Source organism: Vulpes lagopus, chromosome 19 (genome assembly GCF_018345385.1).
Source record: "Vulpes lagopus strain Blue_001 chromosome 19, ASM1834538v1, whole genome shotgun sequence".
NCBI lineage: Eukaryota > Metazoa > Chordata > Mammalia > Carnivora > Canidae > Vulpes > Vulpes lagopus.
Genome location: NC_054842.1, coordinates 27598934 through 27620933, shown reverse-complemented (window position 1 = coordinate 27620933; position 22000 = coordinate 27598934). Strand labels below are relative to the sequence as shown.

Genomic DNA, 22000 nt, shown 5'->3' with positions numbered 1-22000 from the left:
CAAACAAAATCTTTTTTTTTTCTGTTTTTTTTTTTTTTTTTAATTTATTTATGATAGTCACAGAGAGAGAGGCAGAGACACAGGCAGAGGGAGAAGCAGGCTCCATGCACCGGGAGCCTGATGTGGGATTCGATCCCGGGTCTCCAGGATCGCGCCCTGGGCCAAAGGCAGGCGCCAAACCGCTGCGCCACCCAGGGATCCCCAAACAAAATCTTTATATAAATGGATCACAACAATGAAAAGCTCTGACCAAAACTGCATGTAATTCATAATCACTGAGGTAAAAAAAAATATAAATAAAAATATACTATACTGGCTTACCAGACAAAATCACATTAAATATCTATTCTAGGACATCACCATCACAAAAAGGAAAAAGCTCAAGCAATTAGTACCATATTGGGCACAAAATCCACACTCCTACTTGAAATCTCTGGAAAACTGCAATTCACTTTTATCTGTTTCCCTGTCATCACAGCTATCAACATTATGGTAAGTACTTACTTTGCAGTGTCAGCACCACTTGTAATAAGAGTGTTGATTAGCAGCTCATGGCCATACCTTGCTGCTATGTGCAAAGGGGTGTTTCCATTCTTATCCTCACAGTCAATTACAGCTCCTACGATAAATAATGTACTATCAGATGCTGGATTATATTAAGATCAAGTCAAATATATTACATGGAAGTAACATAAAACACTTCAAGCATAAACTAACGGATATAGTAATTTAACTAGATTTCATTCTTAGGACATTTACTGAGCCAGGCACTAGAGTTACAGATCTTACACTTAAAAACACTTTTGTGAACTAAGCATAAGCTTTTAACAGATTTTAAAACGACAAAAGGGTTTTGGGGTCTAAAAAGTCTGAAAATCACTGTATTAAAATAAAATTAAACATATTTCGTTAAAGCAAGACTTCAGAGCTTTAATGCACTCTATGTGTCATCAAAATTGCATGCAATGCTTTAGGAATCATTTGATCATGAAACTACTACTACTTCCTTGCAAAACCGAAACAACTATTATCTCAACGACTACTAACAAACAAAACAATTCCTTTGAATATGGCTTGGGAAATACTAACATAATGTACCTAAGAGTTTTTATTTAAAGGTTTAGCTTGCCTCGTACTAATTCAAATGCAAAAGAAATAAGTTCTGAAAATAAATGAAAGTTCTAAAAATAGGTCAAAATATTCAAAAGGGGAAAAGATAAACGCAACAGAATTTTGTTAACGTATAATACAAACTGTGGTGTAAAGACAAAGTTTTCTATTTAGCAATGCTTAAAAAAAGCCCACAACAACTGCTAGAGAAATTGTATTTATAATTCAGGTGAAAACAAAACAAAACTAAATGAAAAATAAATTGTGAAAGATACACATACATGGCATTTTATACTTTTATTATTTGATTTTCATAAGACCTGAAATCAAATATTAAAAATTTATAGACAGCTACAACAATTCCTCAATACCATTCATTTTGTGGATGTTTTACTACATTTAAGAAAAAAAACAAACAGAAATACTTTTTACCACTCTGGATAATGGTTTGTGATCTGGAGAATCTACCGTGGAGGGCAGTCATGTGCAGTGGAGTTTTCCCATCCTTGCTCTGAAGTAAAAAAGATTTAAAATTATTGTTATTTGTCATATGTAACCCTTAGTTTTATTTTGAATATCTTCTTGCATCTTTATTTTGTAAAACTATTATTCAAGCATTATTTTTAGTTCAAGACTATGGAGGTAAAACAGCTGTTCAAAATTATAAATATTGTATTATATTATAAAGCACAAATATACAAAACAACAATAACAAACCCACACCAAAACCCCTCAATGCCTACATTTTACAAAAAGCTCTGCATGGTAGGTACAGTGTAATCTTAGTATCATTCCTATTACATAGGTGGGAAAACTGAAGCATAAGAATATTAACAATTCAATCACGGTCGCAGTCAGTAGTGGTACAGCTGGAATGTACTTCCCATCTTTTAAAAACTTGCTCACATTGTTATGATTCTTTCATTCTAAGAAATGCTGAATCCCTCCTTCAACCAAGGAAAAGTGAAAGAATTAACTTCAACCACTACAATTTACTTTAAAAGCTTCATAATTTTATAATAATCTGCAATAAATAGTTAGCTTTTTTCTCATATTACTTAAAATAAGTAACTAGACTAGCTGTGCATGTGTGTATTTAATGTACAAACTCTGAAATTCTAAAAGACTTCATCAAAACATATGTGACTATTACAAAGGAAGGAAAGAATCTATTCTGTAATTCCTAATCCTTCAGCAATATTCAGCATATCTTTCTGTGTGTATATATATATACTTAAAACTGAAATATGACCAATGTCCTAAGTTTACACTAGAACTGTATAATGCAGATCTCTTTAAGAAATTCTCATGTCATTATAATAGTGGAGTGCTAGATGAACTTTATAATATCTATCAACATTTGATTCCATAATTTGATATTAATTTTTTCAGGCAAACAAGCTATCCAATTGGCAATTTATCTCAAAGAATTTTCAAACCTTTGGAAGCAGTGTGTGCACAGGAGGGAAAACAAAACAAAATAAACCAAAGCCAGCAAACCTAAGTGAACAAACAAGGTAGGCCCTGGAGTCAGAATGGCCTGAGCTGAATCCCAGTTCTGCCAGTTACCACAGCAAGATTTAAGAGAAGCTATGTACCTTCTTGAGCCTTCACTTCTCAGCTGAAAATGGATATGATATTACCTGTACCTGATAGGTCTGTTGTACAGAATAAATACACTAATCTTTGTAAAACATCCATATAACATACCAGTATCTGTCATATATAGTCTATACTATATTTGGTGTTTTTATCTATGTACCTAGTTTTTATCTATGTACTAGTTATTCTTCCAATCAGAAAAAAAAAAGCACAAAAGTGTTTTAATAAAGGGATTCCAGGTTGTAATGTCTTTTCAAAATGTTCCCTATATAACATATCTTGATTTTTTAATGTTAGTCTTTTACCTACAGACAAAAAAAACCTAAACTGTGCTATAAATTTGAGTTCATTGAGTTCACAAAATGATGATATTTGAAATTACAGCTAACATTTATATACATATAGCAAGCACTATCTAGGCAGTTTTAAAACTAGTAAGTTCATACATACTAGTCATTTGCTTCTTAAAACCTTATGACATATGTAGTATTGAGCCTAGCTAACAGGCCACGGGGTTAAGAAATGTATCCAGGTCTCATAGCTAGTAAGTGGAGTCCTACAGGTGGCACTGGATTAGTATTTTTACTTTCTACGTGCTTACTGATATAAAAATATTCTAAATATACTAAAACAAACAAAACCCCCCAAAAGATTCAGGTTACCAACTGAAAAGTCCACTTTAAGACATGTTAGAAAGGAGGAGAGTACATTTATTTCTCTCTGAACTGGGGAGACAATGGGTAGATTTTTTTTTCAAGTCACCTTAATTAATTTTAGACCAAATTAAGAGTTCCCTTTTTTTTTTTTTTGAGTTCCCTTTTTTTTAAGATTTATTTATTTATTTATTCATGAGAGGGGGAGAGAGAGAGAGAGAGAGAGGGAGAGAGAGGGAGAGAGAGGGAGAGAGAGGGAGAGAGAGAGGCAGAGACACAGGCAGAGAGAGAGAAACAGGCTCCATGCAGGGAGCCCGATGTGGGACTCGATCCTGGTTCTCCAGGATCATGTCCTGGGCTGACGGCAGCGCTAAACCCTGAGCCACCCAGGCTGCCCAAATTAAGAGTTTGAAACAAAAAATAAAGATCAAAATTCTAAGAGTTGGTTTCACAGGTGACCATAAACAGCAGCAAGTAAGCCAAACATATTACTTTGTACATTTAAATTTTAAATCAAATTATTCGGGCTATTTTATCTCACCAAAATTTCTTCTTTTTTAAAAAAATTAAATTCAACTAATTAACATATAGTGTATTATCAGTTTCAGAGGTAGAGGTCAGTGATTCATCAGTCTTATAGCTAGTGTTCATTACATCACATGCCCTCCTTAATGTCCATTACCCAGTTACCCCGTGCCCTCTCCCCTCTAGCAACCCTGTTTCCTATGGTTAAGTCTCTTATGGTTTGCCTCCCTGATTTCTCCTTGTTTTATTTTTTTTCTCTCTTCCCCATGATCCTCTGTTTTGTTTCTTAAATTCCACATATGAGTGAGATCATATGACAATTGTCTTTCTCTGATTGACTTATTTGGCTTAGCATAGTACCCTCTAGTTCCATCCATGTTGTTGCAAATGGCAAGATGTCATTTTTTGAAGGCTAATATTGCAGTGTGTGTGTGTGTGTGTGTGTGTGTGTGTGTATACACACATATATATATTCCAGTAATAGTACTATTCCACCCGAATAGTAATATTCCAATGTGTGTGTATATATATATATACTGATAGACATCTGGGCTCTTTCCATAATTTGGCTATTATAAACATCGGGGCGCAGGTGCCCCTTCAGACTACTACATTTGTATCTTTGGAGTAAATATCCAGTAGTGCAATTGCTGGGTCAAGAGTAGCTCTATTTTCAACTTTTTGAGGAATCTCCATACTGTTTTCTAGAGTGGTTGCACCAGCTTGCACTCCTACCAAAATTTATTCTTATTCAGGCAAAGTAGGAAAAGATGTGCATTTAAGTGATACAACCAAAGCAGTAGGGCTCATGTTAATAAACGAGATTATAAAAACCAGACCTATATTGCTTTTTCATTCATTTTAACCCTATGTAGTAGTTTGTAAGATAGCCAATTTAAAAACCTATTAATAAATAATTGAATTATTTCAAGCCTAAATTCACATTCTAATTTCTAGTCATCCACAACTTGATCAGGGACAGAAACACCAAAAAGGAGAATGAGGTAGAAGGAAAAGATGAAGCAAGGAAAAAGAGATGACTTGATAAAGAGTACATGAGGGTTACAAGTATAATTTTTTATAATAAAAGGCAAGTGTCAAAGCCTTATTAGCTCCTTAATGAAGCAACGATTTTATAGGCATAGATTTGATAAATATTTATATATATAGATAAATTTTTTTGAAAAAAAAATCGGGAATGAAGAAATATTCTTGAGTGAATATACATTCTTACTGTTTATCTGTTAATTAATTTTAATTAATTAATAGCCATGTTTGAAAACACATGGCTATTAATAATTTTTATATAATTTCAGAGCTGGAAGGTATCTTAGAGGTCATTAACAACATGGAAACTGTGTTCTAAAGGCACTGGGCTATAAGATTATTGGACAATTGCATATAAATGGGAGGTCATACACCCCAGGCAAGATTAAGGCAACTTTTTAGGAAATCTATTTCTAAACAAACATCCTAGTCTTGTAGCCATCAAGTCTACTTAACCACTGGAGTCAGGTATGTATGCACTCACATATGAATCAAATGATCATCATTAAATTATATTAAATATTCATGATTAAATGGCACTGAATAAAAGAAATAAGCCCAATTTTTACCCCTTAAAGACAGCCCTATAGAAACTAAAACATAGGTTACAGTTAATGATATCAGTAAGCCATGATACTTAATATTTAACACACAATGATGATTTAACTACAGTCACTTGATCATAACAGGTCTCATACACACTAAAAAATTTGGTTGTGATCTTTTGAGAAATGTTAAGATCTAATCTTCATTAAAAGTTACTACTAGGCATTTGAGGAAACAAGTAACAAACTTCTTTCCTTCACAAGAGTTTAGATATTGTTCTAGTTCCCAATAATCCAAACAGCTGGAATTCTTCAAATTTAGTATCAATAAATTTTTCATAATTATTTAAAATCTTAAAACTTTAGTAGGTGATTTGACTAAGAACTGGAAGCTTTAAATGTATATTCTTAGAAGAGGCATTTTAAATGTAAGCATATAATAGGAGTTCTTTATGATACCTCAGGTCCTTTCCTTCCTTAGATGTGATATCTATGAATTCTTCCTATAGCTGAGAGATGGTAATTCAGATCAATGACCTAATTATAGATGGACCTGCTGCTACTGCAGCTATCAGATGAGGTCAGTGGCATCACTAAAGGTTTCTCTAAAATTAAGAAATATAAGAAAATGTGAATGACAATGTAAAAGACACTGGCTCATGATACTCAAAAAAAGAAGTTGAAATCTTAAGTAATTAAAGCTCTGAAAAAAACATTTTAAGTTTAAATGTTCTTACTAACCCTAAACAGTTCAATTTTATTTGTGGTTTTCTTTTCTTCATAACACAAGATATAGACTGGTAAATACTTAAAGAATGAATAAATGAATTAAAACAGAAACAATCAGGGAAGCATCTTGGAAAAACTAAGATGATGATTACACATTGTAAAATACTGTTGTTCAAAACTGTGGCTGAATGCGTGTGGTTTTGCACAGAATTATATAGTGAAAGTAAATTTATTTTGGCTCCAGAATTTTTACGTATTTCTAAAATTTAAATGCTCATTCCTGAAAGTGTTTGTAACCAAAAAAACAAAAAAAACCAACTATTCCTTATATATAACATTTTTTTTCCTTATACATAACATTGATAATGGTCTTTCAATTTTTTTTTTTTTTCAATTTATATAAAACTGGAAAAAACTTCAAAACAGAAAAGCTCAAAGATTACTGTGAACATCCATATCCTGGATTCTACCACTAAGATTTTACTATATGCATATCATCATATATCAATCTCTTAATCTACCCATCTACCCAATTATCTGATGTTTTTAAAAGTTGCAGATATGACTACATATTATCTCTAAACACTTTAGTATGTTTATCATTAACTATGGCTCAACATCAGTTTGGTTTGTTACCTCCTAAGGGAAAATCTACATGCAACAAAGTGTACAAATCTTAAGTGTGCCATTTCATAAGTTATGACAAACATTTATATAACACAAAGCCTATCAAAACACAATATTACCATCACCCCAGAAAGTTTTCATCAATCCCTCCTCACAGAGGCAACTGTTTTTTCTTTTTTTTCCAACTGTAGAATCTGGAATCCCATATAAATGGAGTTTCAATTGTTCTAGAACCTTATATAAGTGGGACTAGTATTTATATTCTTGTGTAAGGCTTTTTTAAGATTCACCTGTGTACCTGTGTCAATCAGTAATTTGTTCCTTTTTATTGCTGAACGGTATTTGCTACTGATACTGTTTTAAACAGCAAACTCCTAAATACTATAGTATAGATTCTGATTTTATTTCATACCTTCATATTGACATCAGCCCCATTGCCTACTAGAAGCTCTAAACACAATGCTCCATGTGTTGATGCAGCAGCAAAGTGTAAAGGAGTAAATCCTTTTTCATTCTTTTGATTCACATTAGCACCACAGTCTATAAGTTCATTCACTACAACATCTTGTCCATTGTAGCAGGCTACATGAAGAGGTGTATTTCCATAGGCATTTGGTTCATTCATCTATTAGAAGAAAAAAATCTCAAAGTTAAAATAGTTTTGCTACAAAAATGAGACCCATTTTGGCGATGTTGTGATTGCAATCAAGTTATTAAAATGAGAAAGACTAAATACACAGATAAAGTTTGTAATTCTGAAGTCCTTTTAAAATAATGAACATTAATAACAGCATTTTAGTGTCAAGTAGATTTTGTACATTCAAGAAATATAATTTACACATATAATGTTCTACTTCATGACAAAACTGAATGATCCCAAGAGAGAAATTTTAGGAAAATGAAAACAAAGTAACGTATTTTAAAAGTCTTCAAAGTAAGGTACAGTTATAAGAATTAACTCTAAGAATCATGACAAATGAACACAAACTGAAAATTCCGAGGTATACTGAATAACATGCTTATTTTCAGCCTTAACGTTTACATTGAGAAGAGATTAAAGTTGGTAACGAAGATCAGGTTTTAAAAAAAAATAAGTGACATCTTTTTCTATTTCATTTTTGCAAGAAAGTCGGGCTGTAGATATTTTCCAGCCTTACATGTTAACATTTTACCAGAATGAATGTGCTTAAATGAATATGCTCAATACTGAGAAGTAATCCTGGAGGAATTTTCTTTCTCATTGTTTCTCACAAAATAAAATTTACACAAAACTTTTGTGTAAAGAATTTGACCTTTGCCCAATGCACTGTCTGGCTCTCACCCTTGTCTTCTGGGAGGTAATCTATGGCATACTTGATAGGAGTGTCCTTGTTTAAGGTGGGAGCTAGCTATACTGGATCTTAGAGTAGGACTGGCCACAGACAACAGTCTGGGGGTAGGATGTGACCATACTGCATAAACCAAAGATGTGATTTAGGGTGCGGGCTTTGGAGCCCTCAGTTATCATAGTGCACTTGGAAACTGAAATCAACCATGTGGGCAAGTGATCAATCAATCACACCTTTCTCAAGAGCTCCAATAAAAACTCTGAAACAAAGCTCAAATGAGCTTTCCTGGTTGGCATTACTATGTGTATATTGTCACACACTGATGCTGGAAGATTAAGAAGTCCTAACTCTATTGGGGAGAGAACAATAAATGCTCTCTGTTTAGAATACTCTTGGACTGTGCCCTAAGTGTTTTTCCCTTTGGCTGATCTTAAATTGTACATTTTTTGTATAATAAATCATGAGTATAATATCTGTCAGTGAGCTATTATTAAAAGTAGGCTCCATGTCCAGCATGGGGCCAATTAAGAGCTTGAACTCACAACCCTGAGATCAAGACCTGAGCCAAAATCAAGAGTCAGACACTTAACTGACTGAACCACCGAGGGCCCTTCAGTGAGGTTTTTGAATCCTTCTAGTGATTTATCAAACCTGAAGGTGGTTTTGGGGCATGCCTCAACCTTGTAGTTGATCAGAAGTAAGGGTGGTCTTGTTTGGAGACTGTGCCCTCTAACTCTGAAGCTGGCCCCAACTTATCACAACTCTATTTAACATTTTCTTTTCTGACATCCCTGGTAACAGAAATTCAAGAAAGTGAAAAAAATTACACTTAACTTTACTCAAAGTACCTAGATTTCATCATCAATAGCTAGGAGACATAGACTAGATTCTCCCTCAAAGTCTCCAAAACTTTGAGAAATCAAATTTAAGTCACTCACATTATGATAATTCGTTATGGAAGCCTTGGGAAACTAGTAAATCATGCAATTGGAGGCCACCATGTCACTAAATAGCTCTAAGTCTGACCATGTATTCCAAAGAACGCCGTGTCACCAGTTTACAAATGTTATTTTACTGTTAATAAGCAAATTTTAAAAACTGCACCAGAATGAATGTGAAACAGTAGTCATAAACAAGGATGCCTCATTTATCTAGATGAGGGGTACTGTAAAGTATTATGCTAACTCTAGTGAACAGCTAGAGAAAATGCTGAGAAATAAAACATCTGTTTGTACTCTACAAGACCCTACCTAACAACATGTCTTGATTTTTTGCAGTATCTCATAATACTGACATTTTCAGTAACTACTTGTTTGCTTTAGGCAAAGTGCTTCATATAATCCTTAAATTAAGAGTCTTATATTTAGCTCTCCAATTCTGCCTTACATTCCTTATTCAACCAGACTACTACCTACCTTTTTCTTGTTTGTTTTGCAGCTGATCTAAAGCCCTCCCTCTAGCAGAGCCTAAAACTCTTCTCTTTCTAATTTGCTCTTTTTAATCTGTTTTGAAGAACCAGATGAGTTGGTCAGAACTGTACCTAAAATAAGAGTAAATATACTAAGAAGGGTATAAAAGCACAAGTGCTTAAAGGATGGCCTGTGAAAGTGACAGGTATTCTTAGTTATCTCAATTCAGGAATCAAAAAGTCAGAACCCTCCTAACCAAACAAATCTATATAGTAAGGAACACTTAGAGTTGATTGGCAAGAAGCCTCTGGTTTTCCTGCCAAGCTCTTGCCAATATCCTGTAATGTGCACTGCTAGAGTCATTTAAAGGGAGTATTAAACTGAGCAAATAAGACTACTAGTAACCTAGGGAGTATTAAACTGAGCAAATAAGACTACTAGTAACCTAGCCACTTAGGAAAATAACCCAACTGTATGATCTGCTGGTTTCCACAGCTAAAATGGAGCTACAGGGCTTGGATTGTGATGAAGAAGACAGATTTGTATTATTCATTTACCTTTGAAATGTCCTTTACCTTTTAATATACTTTGACCAATTACATGATCAGATATTAGTGCACTATATATTATATAAAGAACTACAAATATCTAATTAAAAGACAAAAATATTATTGCATAAAATTATCTGTAAAATTAGAAATAACTTCTGCCAAAAATGAAATCACAAACGTATAAAATGCCCCCTTCATTTATACTGCTCAATCTATAAACCTACATCAACTCCAAGATCCAGAAGGTACTTGACTACGCTGATCATCCCACTAGAGGCTGCCGCATGAAGAGGTGTATAAGACTTCTTATCCTTGCATGTCACTTCAGCTCCATGCGCCACAAGTAATTTCACTACTTCAATGTGACCTGAAAATGTATTTATGAGAAAAAAATGAGCATAGGAAAATATGAAATATAATCCTGAATAGCTTTTTTAAAAGGTAAAAATGCAAATTAAATAATGCAGAGATCACCAATAAATCAAGTTATAACCAGAAAAAGGATGGAAGAAAAAGATAAGAACTCAGATAATTTTGAAAAATGTTGATAGAGGTAACTAATTGAAAATATATTTGATTATTTTATCCAGTGACCACCTTTTGTCTAGATAATCCTCCTTTTGTCTGGATCTTGTTTTCAAGGTTGTTTAAATACGTTTTCAAGTTCTGAAGTTTCTTATGCCTAATGTTACACATTAGTTTATGTTTCTCTTTAACATTCCTTGGTGGAATCTTCTACTTGAAAATCTGGGAGTGGCTTGGGGATGTTTCTTAAAAATGTTAGGTCTTTAGTAAATGTAGTTAAAAACTTATTTTCCTCTATTATAATTTCTACAATGTCCTTAACCAACTTAGTTTGCTATCCATTTTTATTGGGATAGGGTTATATATGCTGTGGTTAATCAATTCCTCAATCTCAGTGGCTTAACTAGAGTTTTCTTCTTATCAACACTAAAATAGCTTGGCAAGAGGGGTCTGTTCAGTCACTCAAGGACGCAGGCTCATACAATTGACACCATCTTGAACATGGCCAGTCACTGTGCCAAAAGGAGGAATAGACTGTAAAATCTCAAATCAGCAATTAAGTGCTCTGGCCTAGAGGTGATGTTGCTTTCAATTCACTAGTCAAAAATAGTACCAGGCCCTACCATACAAATAGGCCAGGAAGGGAAACATGTATGCCAAGATGGGAGAACCACTATTCTCCTTTTATATTTTTTGGTCTTTGTAAGATTAGAAGATTAGAAGATTAGATTATACAGTGCTTTCTCCTTCTTCCACAATGCTTCCCACCTCTGTGCCTTTGTTTATGGGATTCCTTCATTGCATGAAATGTTTTGCTTGAATATCTCTTTCCAAGCATTGCTACTAATCCTTCAAGGCCTACATCAGTTCCCATCTTCCCCAATAAACCCAGTCATCTCTCTTTTCTAGAAACCATCTAAGCCAAAAGCACCACATATTTGTAAAATACTAATAAGTATATAATACCTTCTGATGGGTTTTTAAACTTGGAATCATTATTTAATGCCCCTAATTACTTTTATGTAGTAACTTCCCAAATATATTATCTTCAAAGGCAAATATTGTATGCTCTTATGTTCCACAGGGCTGAGAACAGTGTTGTATACAAAAGAAGTACCCAATAAATAAATTACATTGTTACATTAAATAAATTGCTCATGACATCATTTTTTAATATCCCTTCATAGGGAACAAGTATATAAAATTAATAACTGGGTGCCTGGGTGGCTCAGTTGGTTAAGTGTCTGCCTTCAGCTCAGGTCATGATCTCAGAGTCCTGGTACTGAGTTCCACATTGGACCCCCTGCTTGGCAGAGAGTCAGCTTTTTCCTGTACCCCTTGCCCCTGCTCATGCTCTGTCATTCTTCTCCCTCTCGCAAATTAAAAAAAAAAAAAAAAAATCTTAAAAAAATACAGTTAGTAACTAAAAAAATGAGGCTTTCAAACACAGGACTCACTCCCTGACAAAATTAAGGCAGGATACAAGATGCTCAATCAAGCAGATTTTGTCGTTTATATGTAAATTACCAATTAAAACGGATACTTTCAGTTATTTTTTCTCCCAATCTTATTAAGAAATATCTACTATATTTTTAGGAAAAAATCAAAGGAATATCTATGAAATACTAGGTGCCCAGGCAAGCATAATTATCAGATAAGATTATTAACTGGTATAAAAGATCACTCACTATACATTACTGATTATGACTCTATAAAGGATAACTACTTGCATTTATTATAATATAATCAAAATTAGTACCCAAGAGGCTCATACATAAATATAGCTTTTCAACTGGGCAATGTGTATTATTCACTAATATGCCAAAAGAAACAAAGCTTTCTTGATGTTTAAGACTAGAAGGCTCAGGGACCCCTGGGTGGCTCATCAGTTGAGTGTCTGCCTTTGGTTCAGGGCGTGATCCCGGAGTCCCAGGATCGAGTCCCATGTCAGGCTCCCTGTTACATGGAGCCTGCTTCTCTCTCTGCCTATGTCTCTGCTTTTTTCTCTTTCTCATGAATAAATAAATAAAATCTCAAAAAAAAAAAAAAAAAAAGACTAGAAGGCTCATAATACAAATATACTGGAAAACTGTTCAAAACCAATACATCACTCTAAGTAAATGACAGAGATCATATTAATTGTGTGTATAAACTAGTAGATTCTAGGAAGTATGAATTTTTCTTAATACCAATAAAACTTGTTTCTTTAAAGATTTTATTTATTTATTTGAGAGAGAGCAAGAGAGAACAGAGAAGGAGGGAGGCGCAGAGGGAGAAGAAGACTGCTGAGCAGGGAGCCCAACACGGGGCTGGATCCCAGAATCCTGGTATCATGACCCGAGCCAAAGGCAGAAACTTCACCGACTAAGCCACCCAGGTGCCCCCAAACCAATAAAACTTTATTTGGAAAGCAGCTATGCGTAGGCAAATTCACAATCTTAAAATTGACAAATATTTATTTAGTCACATTTCACAAATATGGATAAATTCCTTTATTGGACTACTGAAAATGAAAAAAGGTACTTCTCCACAGCCAGTTTGGGGTGACTTACTTAAAAGAAAAAAGGGAAGAGAGTTCCAGAATGAAATAAATGATATTGTTCTAGTAGGCAGACCCTTGGCAGAACAAGTATATGTCTTTCTTGTCAATTTATAGACTGATGCTACCAAAAGGACTAGATTTCATTTAATTCATTTAGGTGTAGTTTTAGAAAATGGCATCCATTAGATGTGCATGGTATATGTAATTTTACTTGGAAAATTCCCTAGATTTTTTCCTCATGAATGCGTAAAAAAAAGTAAAGTGAGCTATGTTCACAATTTGTAAGCTTTTACAAAAAGGAAAGGAGAGAAAAAAATACCATTTCACATTTATTCAAAATTATGCTCTACTTTAAAAAGAAGTAACATGAGTTGCTAATCAAGGTAATATTTATTCAGCACCTTCTATGTCAGAGTCAACACGGTAAGATGATTTTGAGGTAGAAGTTGGCTGAATATTGCTGAAAGTACTGAAACCAACAAAAAAGATAAATGTGCAAAAGGGATCTTAATAGAGGTTCATGGTCAGAGCAAACATGGGGTAGGGAGGAGGAAATGATCAACTCTTTGGGGATAGAGGTATTGCTGTGAAACACTAACAGATAATTCAGTAACAGCATAAGGATAAATGGTAATGCCTACCAGAAAAGTAAGGGGAACTTCAACTAAGGGATAGGAGACAAGGGCAAATAAGGAAGTTTGTGAGAAATAAAGTATAAGACTACATGAAATTTTACTATCTCTTACACTAATATTGACAGATTTTCTCAGTACAATCTAGAGGGGACAATGACTGGACTTCTGACTAGTCAATTGCTCCCTACTTAAACATGTTTAGTTAGCTCTGTTTAATCCTGAATGCCTGTGGAACAGTTTTAGAAGCTATGTGTCAATACTCCTCTTTTTGCGTGCTGAATGAGACAGGGAAAGAATCATAAATCCTCAGTGTCTATGTTCAAAATTTAATTAAGGTCCAAGAAACACAAAATATCTTTTTTAATCCACAACTGGCCTGAAAAGCAACACTGTGCATCAAGAAAAACAAAACCATTGGAGGAGGCCTCCTGATATATACACACACAGCTATTCTGGGAGTCCAATTAGAGATAACCCACAAAATCCTCTGGCCTTCAACTTCATGAAAACAGCTGCTTACTTAAATCTTAATTCTTTGGATGTAAAAGACCTGATGCATTCTGGTTTGTGTTTAACCCGTTTAATGTTAGATGTACAGTTTAAAATTATGCAGACTCGCTGCTCCTAAAGTGTTTAGAAGGATAAGCTACACTAGAATATTCAGAAAAGTCCCCAAGACTTAAACTATGAAAAATGTACAGACTGAGAGGAGGGGACTTGAGAATGCTACAGGAGACTTGCTTCTGGATGTTTTACCTCCAAGTAACAGAAGAAAACTGCCTATGATATAACTAGAGGCACAAATCTTTGGTGTGAGAACACCAGAAGCTCAAAATGCTCAGCTTTTGGGTTTCAAAACAGGATATCTGAATAGGATATTAACTTTCAGGAATTTTCACTTTTATATTCCTTTACACTCATGCTAAAGGTCAGACCTGTAATTCAATATGGATTCTAATGCTTTTGGTTTTTCTATTACAGGCAAAAAATTTCCTGGACCTTGGAGTTATCTACGTAACTGGTTTGAGTTCATTTATTTTCTTCCACTATCATATTTTATAATTTTATAGTTTTAAAAATTAATAATTTTCCATCATATCTTCCTTTAATCTTTTATTTTTATGTGAGAGACAGGAAAAGATAAAACCAAGCAAGAGCAGGGAGTACTCAGGATAAGTTATGCCTATGAGAAAGCTAGCTAGATGTCTTTCTAATCAGGTAGTATGATTGGTAAATCAGGGAATGACTGCAGTATTATCAAAAGAGATCGGTCCATATGTGATTTTTCTTAAGCCAGAGGAGCCAAAATAGCAGAAGCAGAATTATAATCTTTAGCAAGGAAGAGCATCCACAAGCCGATATTCTACTCTGCTCTTTGCGTGCTCTTAAAAATATCTTGAGGTATGCTCAAGATCTGCCTGCTCTCTGGCTTTCCAAGTTACCTCCAGAACCAATTAATGTTTTTGTTAGTGGTCTGGTCACAAAGTTGCATGGTTTTGGATGGACTAAAACCTTGGGGTGGAATACCCCAAGACTGTTTTCCCATGAGCTCTGTTAGTTTTTTTTTTTTTTTTTTAATTTTTTTTTTTTTTTTTTTTTTATTTATTTATGATAGTCACAGAGAGAGAGAGAGAGAGGCAGAGACATAGGCAGAGGGAGAAGCAGGCTCCATGCACCGGGAGCCTGATGTGGGATTCGATCCCGGGTCTCCAGGATCGCGCCCTGGGCCAAAGGCAAGCGCCAAACCACTGCGCCACCCAGGGATCCCGAGCTCTGTTAGTTTTAAAGTGCAATTTTACAAATCTTAAGATTTTTCAAGAATGTATGTATCATGTTACAGCAGAGAAACCTATACTCTAAGCCTTAATTTCTTTCTGTGAAATTACTGTTGAAGAAATCAAGCACGATGATGCCTATTCAACTCAACCCAGTGGTGGCCCAAAATAACAGGCTTTCTAAAGCACCTTTGTAACTTCAACCTTAATATTCCCATAAAAACAAGAATGGAGGACACCTGGGTGGCTCAGCGGTTGAGCATCTGCCTTTGGCTGAGGTCGGATCCCACAATCCCAGGATCGAGTCCCACATTGGGCTCCCTGCATGGAGCTGCTTCTCCGTCTGCCTGTGTCTCTGCCTCTCTTTCTGTGTCTCTCATGAATAAATAAATAAAATCTTAAAAAAAAACCCAAAAAACAAAACAAAACAAAAAAAAACAAGGATGGATAAAAGAATGGGCTTTTAGTAAACAACTTAAATTATGTTTCCCAGACTTGTATCTAGGGTGTCTCTCCCTTTAAAGATAAACAGAATTATTTTCAAATAGCCTTTAGAAGCAGACCCAACACACTCCTGGTTCTGGAAAACCTCTCCCATTACCAGGCTGGTTCCACTTAGGCAGCAAATTTAGATATGGTGTAACTTCCCACTATCCTAAAAAACAGATGTTATACCATATGCAAGAACTAAAATGTACTAATTTTCCTGAATATTATCGGGTCAGAAAATTAAATTTAAAACATACATACCCATATATGCTGCCCAATGAATAGCCCGTCTATCTTTCTTGTCAAAAGCATTAATATTGGCACCTCTAGACAAGAGTAGTTTGACCATCTGTAATAAAAATAAACAGCTTCATCAAAATTTAGAAGTAGAACTATTCATGTATATCTTTTTTTTTTTTTCATGTATATCTTTTATGATGACAACTCATCTCAATCTTTCTGGAACTGAATTTCTGCATTTGTAGAAAAGAAGGAGCTAGATTAAACCTTGAAGACCCTTTAACATAATTTAATAAATAATAGGACAAAATAATGAAAAAAAAGATTCACAACGCGTGCTTTTGAAGTCAGGTATCAGTATCTTTTAAAGATGCTACTTTGTGTCCTTTTTTATGAACAATGAAGTACAAATCTGGAAAGTCTAAAAATATTTATTTTTTTATTTCTTTTAATAGCCTAAGGTGTTTTTAAAATGCAAAGTGCATTCTTATCCCAGAAATGTCTTAAATTTAATTCAAACACAAATGTATTATCTATAATATGGTTAGATCTGAAGGTCACTACACAGTCTGCTTACCTCATAATACATCAAGAACAGTATTTCTATTTCGTTCTAATCATATTTACAATAGCTTCCCCAAAGGAAAGGGCATTCTATGTTTCAAAAAAGGAACACATCTGTGACCTTAATTGTAGTGAAAGCAAGGATTCTTTATGTTGCAAAAAAACCCAGAGAAACAGTAAAAACACTGCAGCCACTAGCTCTCAACCATGCAATCCTGGGAATGTCTCTTTATCTCTGAGTTTCTGTGTCTGCAACAAAAATGAAGGAATGGACAAGCTGTCCTCAAAAATTCTTATAACTCTGTGTTTTCTTCTTTCCTAAACCTTCTATGTACACATTAACCCAACTCTTTGCTGTGAAACCACCTAACATTAGGTAATGCTTGTTGTATAATTAAATATTAATTTTCTTACATTTTTTTCTTTTGATGGTCTCTTACCAAAGAATTTTTGACTAAATGTTGATAATAAACTGTAAGAAATCTTTTCTAAACTCTGCTTTCCTTTGTTACTATCTTTCTGGGAGCACTATGAAACTGCTCTATCTTTCTGGATTATTTTTTCTACAACAACAGAACATACTTTTCACGTTGTGTATAGTTGGCAGTGTTCTTTGTCTTTCCAGGTTGATCATGAAATTCAAGTGCACAGGCTATATCTGATAAGTAACCTTTTAAATTTGAGAAATTTATATCATGAAAAGAAATGTGAGGGTTTGCTAACGGCAAAATCAGGCAAAAATAAACAAGATGGTTTTTTTTTGTTTTGTTTTGCTATTACCATGGACTGAATGGCTAAAAAGGGTTAAATTCATTAATAATTGGGGTGGGGAGTGGCAGGATGAGGGGAGAGAGAATCATTGTCTTATTGGACACCACCTACCTCACCATGTCCACTAAAAGCTGCATGATGTAATGCAGTCCTCCCCGCTCTATCAGACACGTTTACATTACTTAGGAGAGGTACCAAAGCTTCAGCACACTTTACAGCTTTATTAGCAGCAGCTATGTGTAAAGGGGTTTGCCAATTTTTGTCTCGAGCGTTAACATCTGCAGAATGCTTCAAAAGTACCTGCACTGCTTCCTGAAAGATATGAAGATAAAAGTTACAAAAGACAAAGTTAACAGTTTTAGAAACTGTGTATATATTAAAAAACTAACATTCCCTGAGGAAATAAGAAGTCTGGTAGAACTTGCTATAATCAAGTGGGAATTTACTCAAGAAAACAAAATATTTTGAACTAAAGGCAGTACTACTCAGAGCCATTATAAGATATATTGAGACAAAATATTCCCTTTTATTTGTTCTCCAATGAAAGGCATAATATCAAAATGTCCAAGAAATAGTGACAAATATTCTTTAAAAACATTCTTTAAAGGGGCATCTGGGTGGGTCAGTCGGTTAAGCATCCCACTCTTGATTTTGACTCAAGTCATGATTTCAGGGTTGTGAGATCCAGATGAGTCTCGAGTCAGGCTCTGAGCTCACAGGGAGCTGAGGACTCTCTCTCTCTCTACTCCCACCCCACTCCACCACGCTCTCTTTAAATACACATACACACACACACACACACACACACAGAGAGAGAGAAAACATTATTCTCTTGTTTTTCTAGATAACATTAATTTATACTTTCAATAGTTTTAAGGAATAGCTTAAGTACTTTGCAATTAAATACATAAAAATTTAAAACATACTATTTCCCAAATTAGAATCCATTTTATTTTACAAATGGAAAAGTCATTAGCATCTAATTTATTAGAGAGAGAGAAAGACAGAGAAATAGATACTATCATGTGAACTGGTGAGAAAGTTGGTATTAACAAGGCAATTTAAAAGCCTAGTATCCAAAGGGATTTGTTTTCCTGTAAGCACAAGGAAATCTTCACAACACATCTATGAAATGGACTCATGGCTAGATAGATACTAAGAAATCCAGTATGCTACCTACATTAAGCAATATAATCAAAACTAAACCTGGCAAAAAATTTCTCCTTGCAGTGATAATCCTATCTTTGGCAGATAAATGAACTAAAGCCTAGTAATAATACTGACCTTTGGTTTTCTTTCCTTTTTTATTAAAAAAAATATTTTTATTTATTTATTTTAAGAGATAGAGAGAGCATGTGCAGGGGGAAGGGCAAAGGGAGATGGAGAGAGAGAATCCTCTGGTAGACTCCCAGCTGAGCTGGGAGACCAATGTGGGGCTCCTCCCAGGACCCTGAGATCAAGACCTGAGCCAAAACCAAGAGTTGGGACTCTCAACCACCCAGGTGCCCCAGTGACCCTTGGTTTTCTTTAAAAAAGAAAAAAAAAAAAAGCACGTGAAAAGTGTTCAAAGCAGGGATGCCGGGATGGCTCAGCAGTTGAGCGTCTGCCTTCGGCTCAGAATGTGATCCTGGAGTACCAGGATCTAGTCCCACATCAAGCTCCCTGCATGGAGCCTGTTTCTCCCTCTGCCTATGTCTCTGCCTCTCTCTCTCTCTCTCTCTCTCTCTCTCTCATGAATAAATAAAATCTTTTTTTTTTTTTTAAAAGAAGTGTTCAAAGCAAGAAGCAACTATCAATATGTAAAGTAGCAAGGAAGATTAAACAAAATACTATTATTTGTGATTCACACATAGTTTTTTAAGCAGTTCAAATAAAAATGATAACTGAAATATGGGAAGTAGCGTAAGTATTTAACAGGACAAAATATTGGAGAGATGCCCAGTAATCTACCAATCTGCTAAGGAAGTCAGGCACCAAATAAAGATAAATATATGGAGGCTTACTCTAGACCCCACAATTCCACTCTACTTATCTGCCCAGGAGAAATTTAAAAAAGACCCACCCATCCAAGAATGTCCACAGTCTTTTATTCATAAAAGCCAAAAACTAGAAGTGCAAGCTACTGTATATCTATACAATGAAATATTCCTCAGCAATGAAAGGAATGAACAATTAGGTGCACACAGTATGGAAGAATCTCAAAAGTATTGAGTTGAAAAAAAGAATTCAAGACGCAAGAGTACACACTGTACGATTCCATTAAGCAAAAATTATTCTACAGTGGAAGAAATCAGAATGGTGGTTGCCTCTGGGGAAAAGGAAGACTGACTGGAAAGGGACAGGACGTAACTTGTTGGAATGATGCAAATCTTCCATAACTTGATTGGGAAAAAAGTTGCATGGGTGGATACATGTTTTAAAACTTAAGACTACACACAACATTTTTGCATTTACTGTAAATTATACTTCAATTAAAAAAAGGAATATGGAGAAAAGAATACAGAGAGAAAGTGGCACAAACACACCATCAGCCTTCTTCAACTCAAGAAGTATATATTATGACTTGGGAGATAAAACTAACATTACACTGGGAAATGTTAGCCGGTATGTTGATAGACGAACTAGAAAATAATTGAAAACAAAATGAAGAATTTATAATTGGATAAATTAGGCAGACATAGCATACTATAGATGCTAGGCCTGCCTTATTCATTCCCATTCTGGAATTCACAATGCAGACATTAAATCTTATGAGAAATCTGGAGAATACTTATGTTCCATTAGTAAGAAAAAGAAAAATCAAAACTATTCTTTTGTTTCACTGAAAAGCAAAAATAATTCCAGTTAACGGTAGGTAAGGGAAGGTAAGATGGCACCTAAGAAAGGCTATACACACAGTTATTAAGACCCTAGAATTAACAAAGACCAAAGTGAGAACCATGGGTTCACTGCTATGGACCAAATTGTGCTCTCCTGCCATTTTGATCTTGAAGCCCAACCTCCCAGCGTACCTGTATTTGGAGATACAGAGTCTTTAGAAGGTAATTTAAGTTAAATGAGATGTAAGGGAGGCAACCTAATCTGGTAAGACTGGTAGCTTTTAAAGAAGAGGAAGAGAAAGACACTGCTTTCTCTTTACCACGTGAAAACACAGAAGTAGCAGTTGGCAACCCCAGAAGAGAGAGCCCTCATCAGAAATGGATGCTGCCAGGACTTGATCTAGGCCTTCTAGCCTCCAGACTATGAGAAAATAAATTTCTGTTCTTTAAGCCAGCCAGTCTATATTATTTTGTTATGGCAACCCAAGCTGACTAACATGTCCATCAGTTACTACTCAGAACAGTATGTCAGATCACAATAGCAGTGATATTTGAAAATTCAAAAAAAATATTTCTACAGATAAGCCAAATCAAACAGGTAAATTAATCAATTTTTCTTTCTTTCCTCTCTCTCTCTCTGACAGAAAGCATGAGAGAGTGGGGGAGTAGAGGGGTGGAGAGGGAAACAGAATCTTAAGCAGCCTCCACATCCAATGCAGACCCTGACCCATGGCTCTACCTCACTACCCTGAGATCATGACCTGAGCCAAAAGCAAGAGTCAGACACCTAACAGACTGAGCTATCCCAGGTGTCCCTAAACAGGCAAATTTCTGGAAATTACAAATCAATGAGCCTGATATCATAACCTAATAAAATTCTAGATCATATTACTAGCACATTATACGCATTGAAGAATGACATAGGGATAATAAAGGGTACACACAGTTTTACTAATAGTAAATAATCACCATAGTAACTGCAATCCCAATTTTTCCATTATTTCCAATAAGAAATGTTGCAGGTGTGCCCTGACTTTGAAAAAACAGCTAATATCCTATGACACTGATTTTAGTAAGATTATGAAACACTCAGGGTCAATCTGGAAAAGTATATAGCACTAGCTGTGGCTCTGCCTTTTTAGTAATTCTTACAACTGATTTGAAGTCAGGCACAGGAAAAAGAAGGGCTAACACATTTGCAAATAAACTTAATACTTGGAAGGGCTGTTAATATCTCATGTAATAATATAAAGCTCAGTGTCTTGACAGAACTGAAATGTAATTCCTAAAGTTGAGTTAAAAAAGTAAATGTAGATGTGCCACGTAATATGGCTTCTTTAAAAAACAAGGAAAGAAAACCAAAACACACACACACACATATACACACAAAGCCCTAATACTCAGAAATCAATTCATTCAGAAGAATACTCGGCATTTACAGAGAGCTGAATTGTCCACTCCACTAGAAGAATGGAATTCACAAATCACTGGTAGAGATGAAACAAGTTGGCCAG

The 22000-nt window shown here is 34.9% G+C and overlaps 1 protein-coding gene across 14 annotated transcripts in view; it reads right to left on the bottom strand.

Moving 5' to 3' along the window:
* ANKRD28 (ankyrin repeat domain 28) overlaps window positions 1-22000 on the bottom strand; it is a 197373-nt gene that overhangs the window by 42485 nt on the left and 132888 nt on the right. For all 14 annotated transcript variants that reach the window (XM_041733790.1, XM_041733799.1, XM_041733789.1 and 11 more), the window contains 6 exons: window positions 17779-17979; window positions 16354-16441; window positions 10351-10493; window positions 7251-7463; window positions 1543-1621; window positions 505-619 (listed from right to left, as the gene is read on the bottom strand). In XM_041733790.1, the coding sequence (XP_041589724.1) occupies window positions 505-619; window positions 1543-1621; window positions 7251-7463; window positions 10351-10493; window positions 16354-16441; window positions 17779-17979 (839 nt within the window). The remainder of the gene's footprint in view (window positions 1-504; window positions 620-1542; window positions 1622-7250; window positions 7464-10350; window positions 10494-16353; window positions 16442-17778; window positions 17980-22000) is intronic.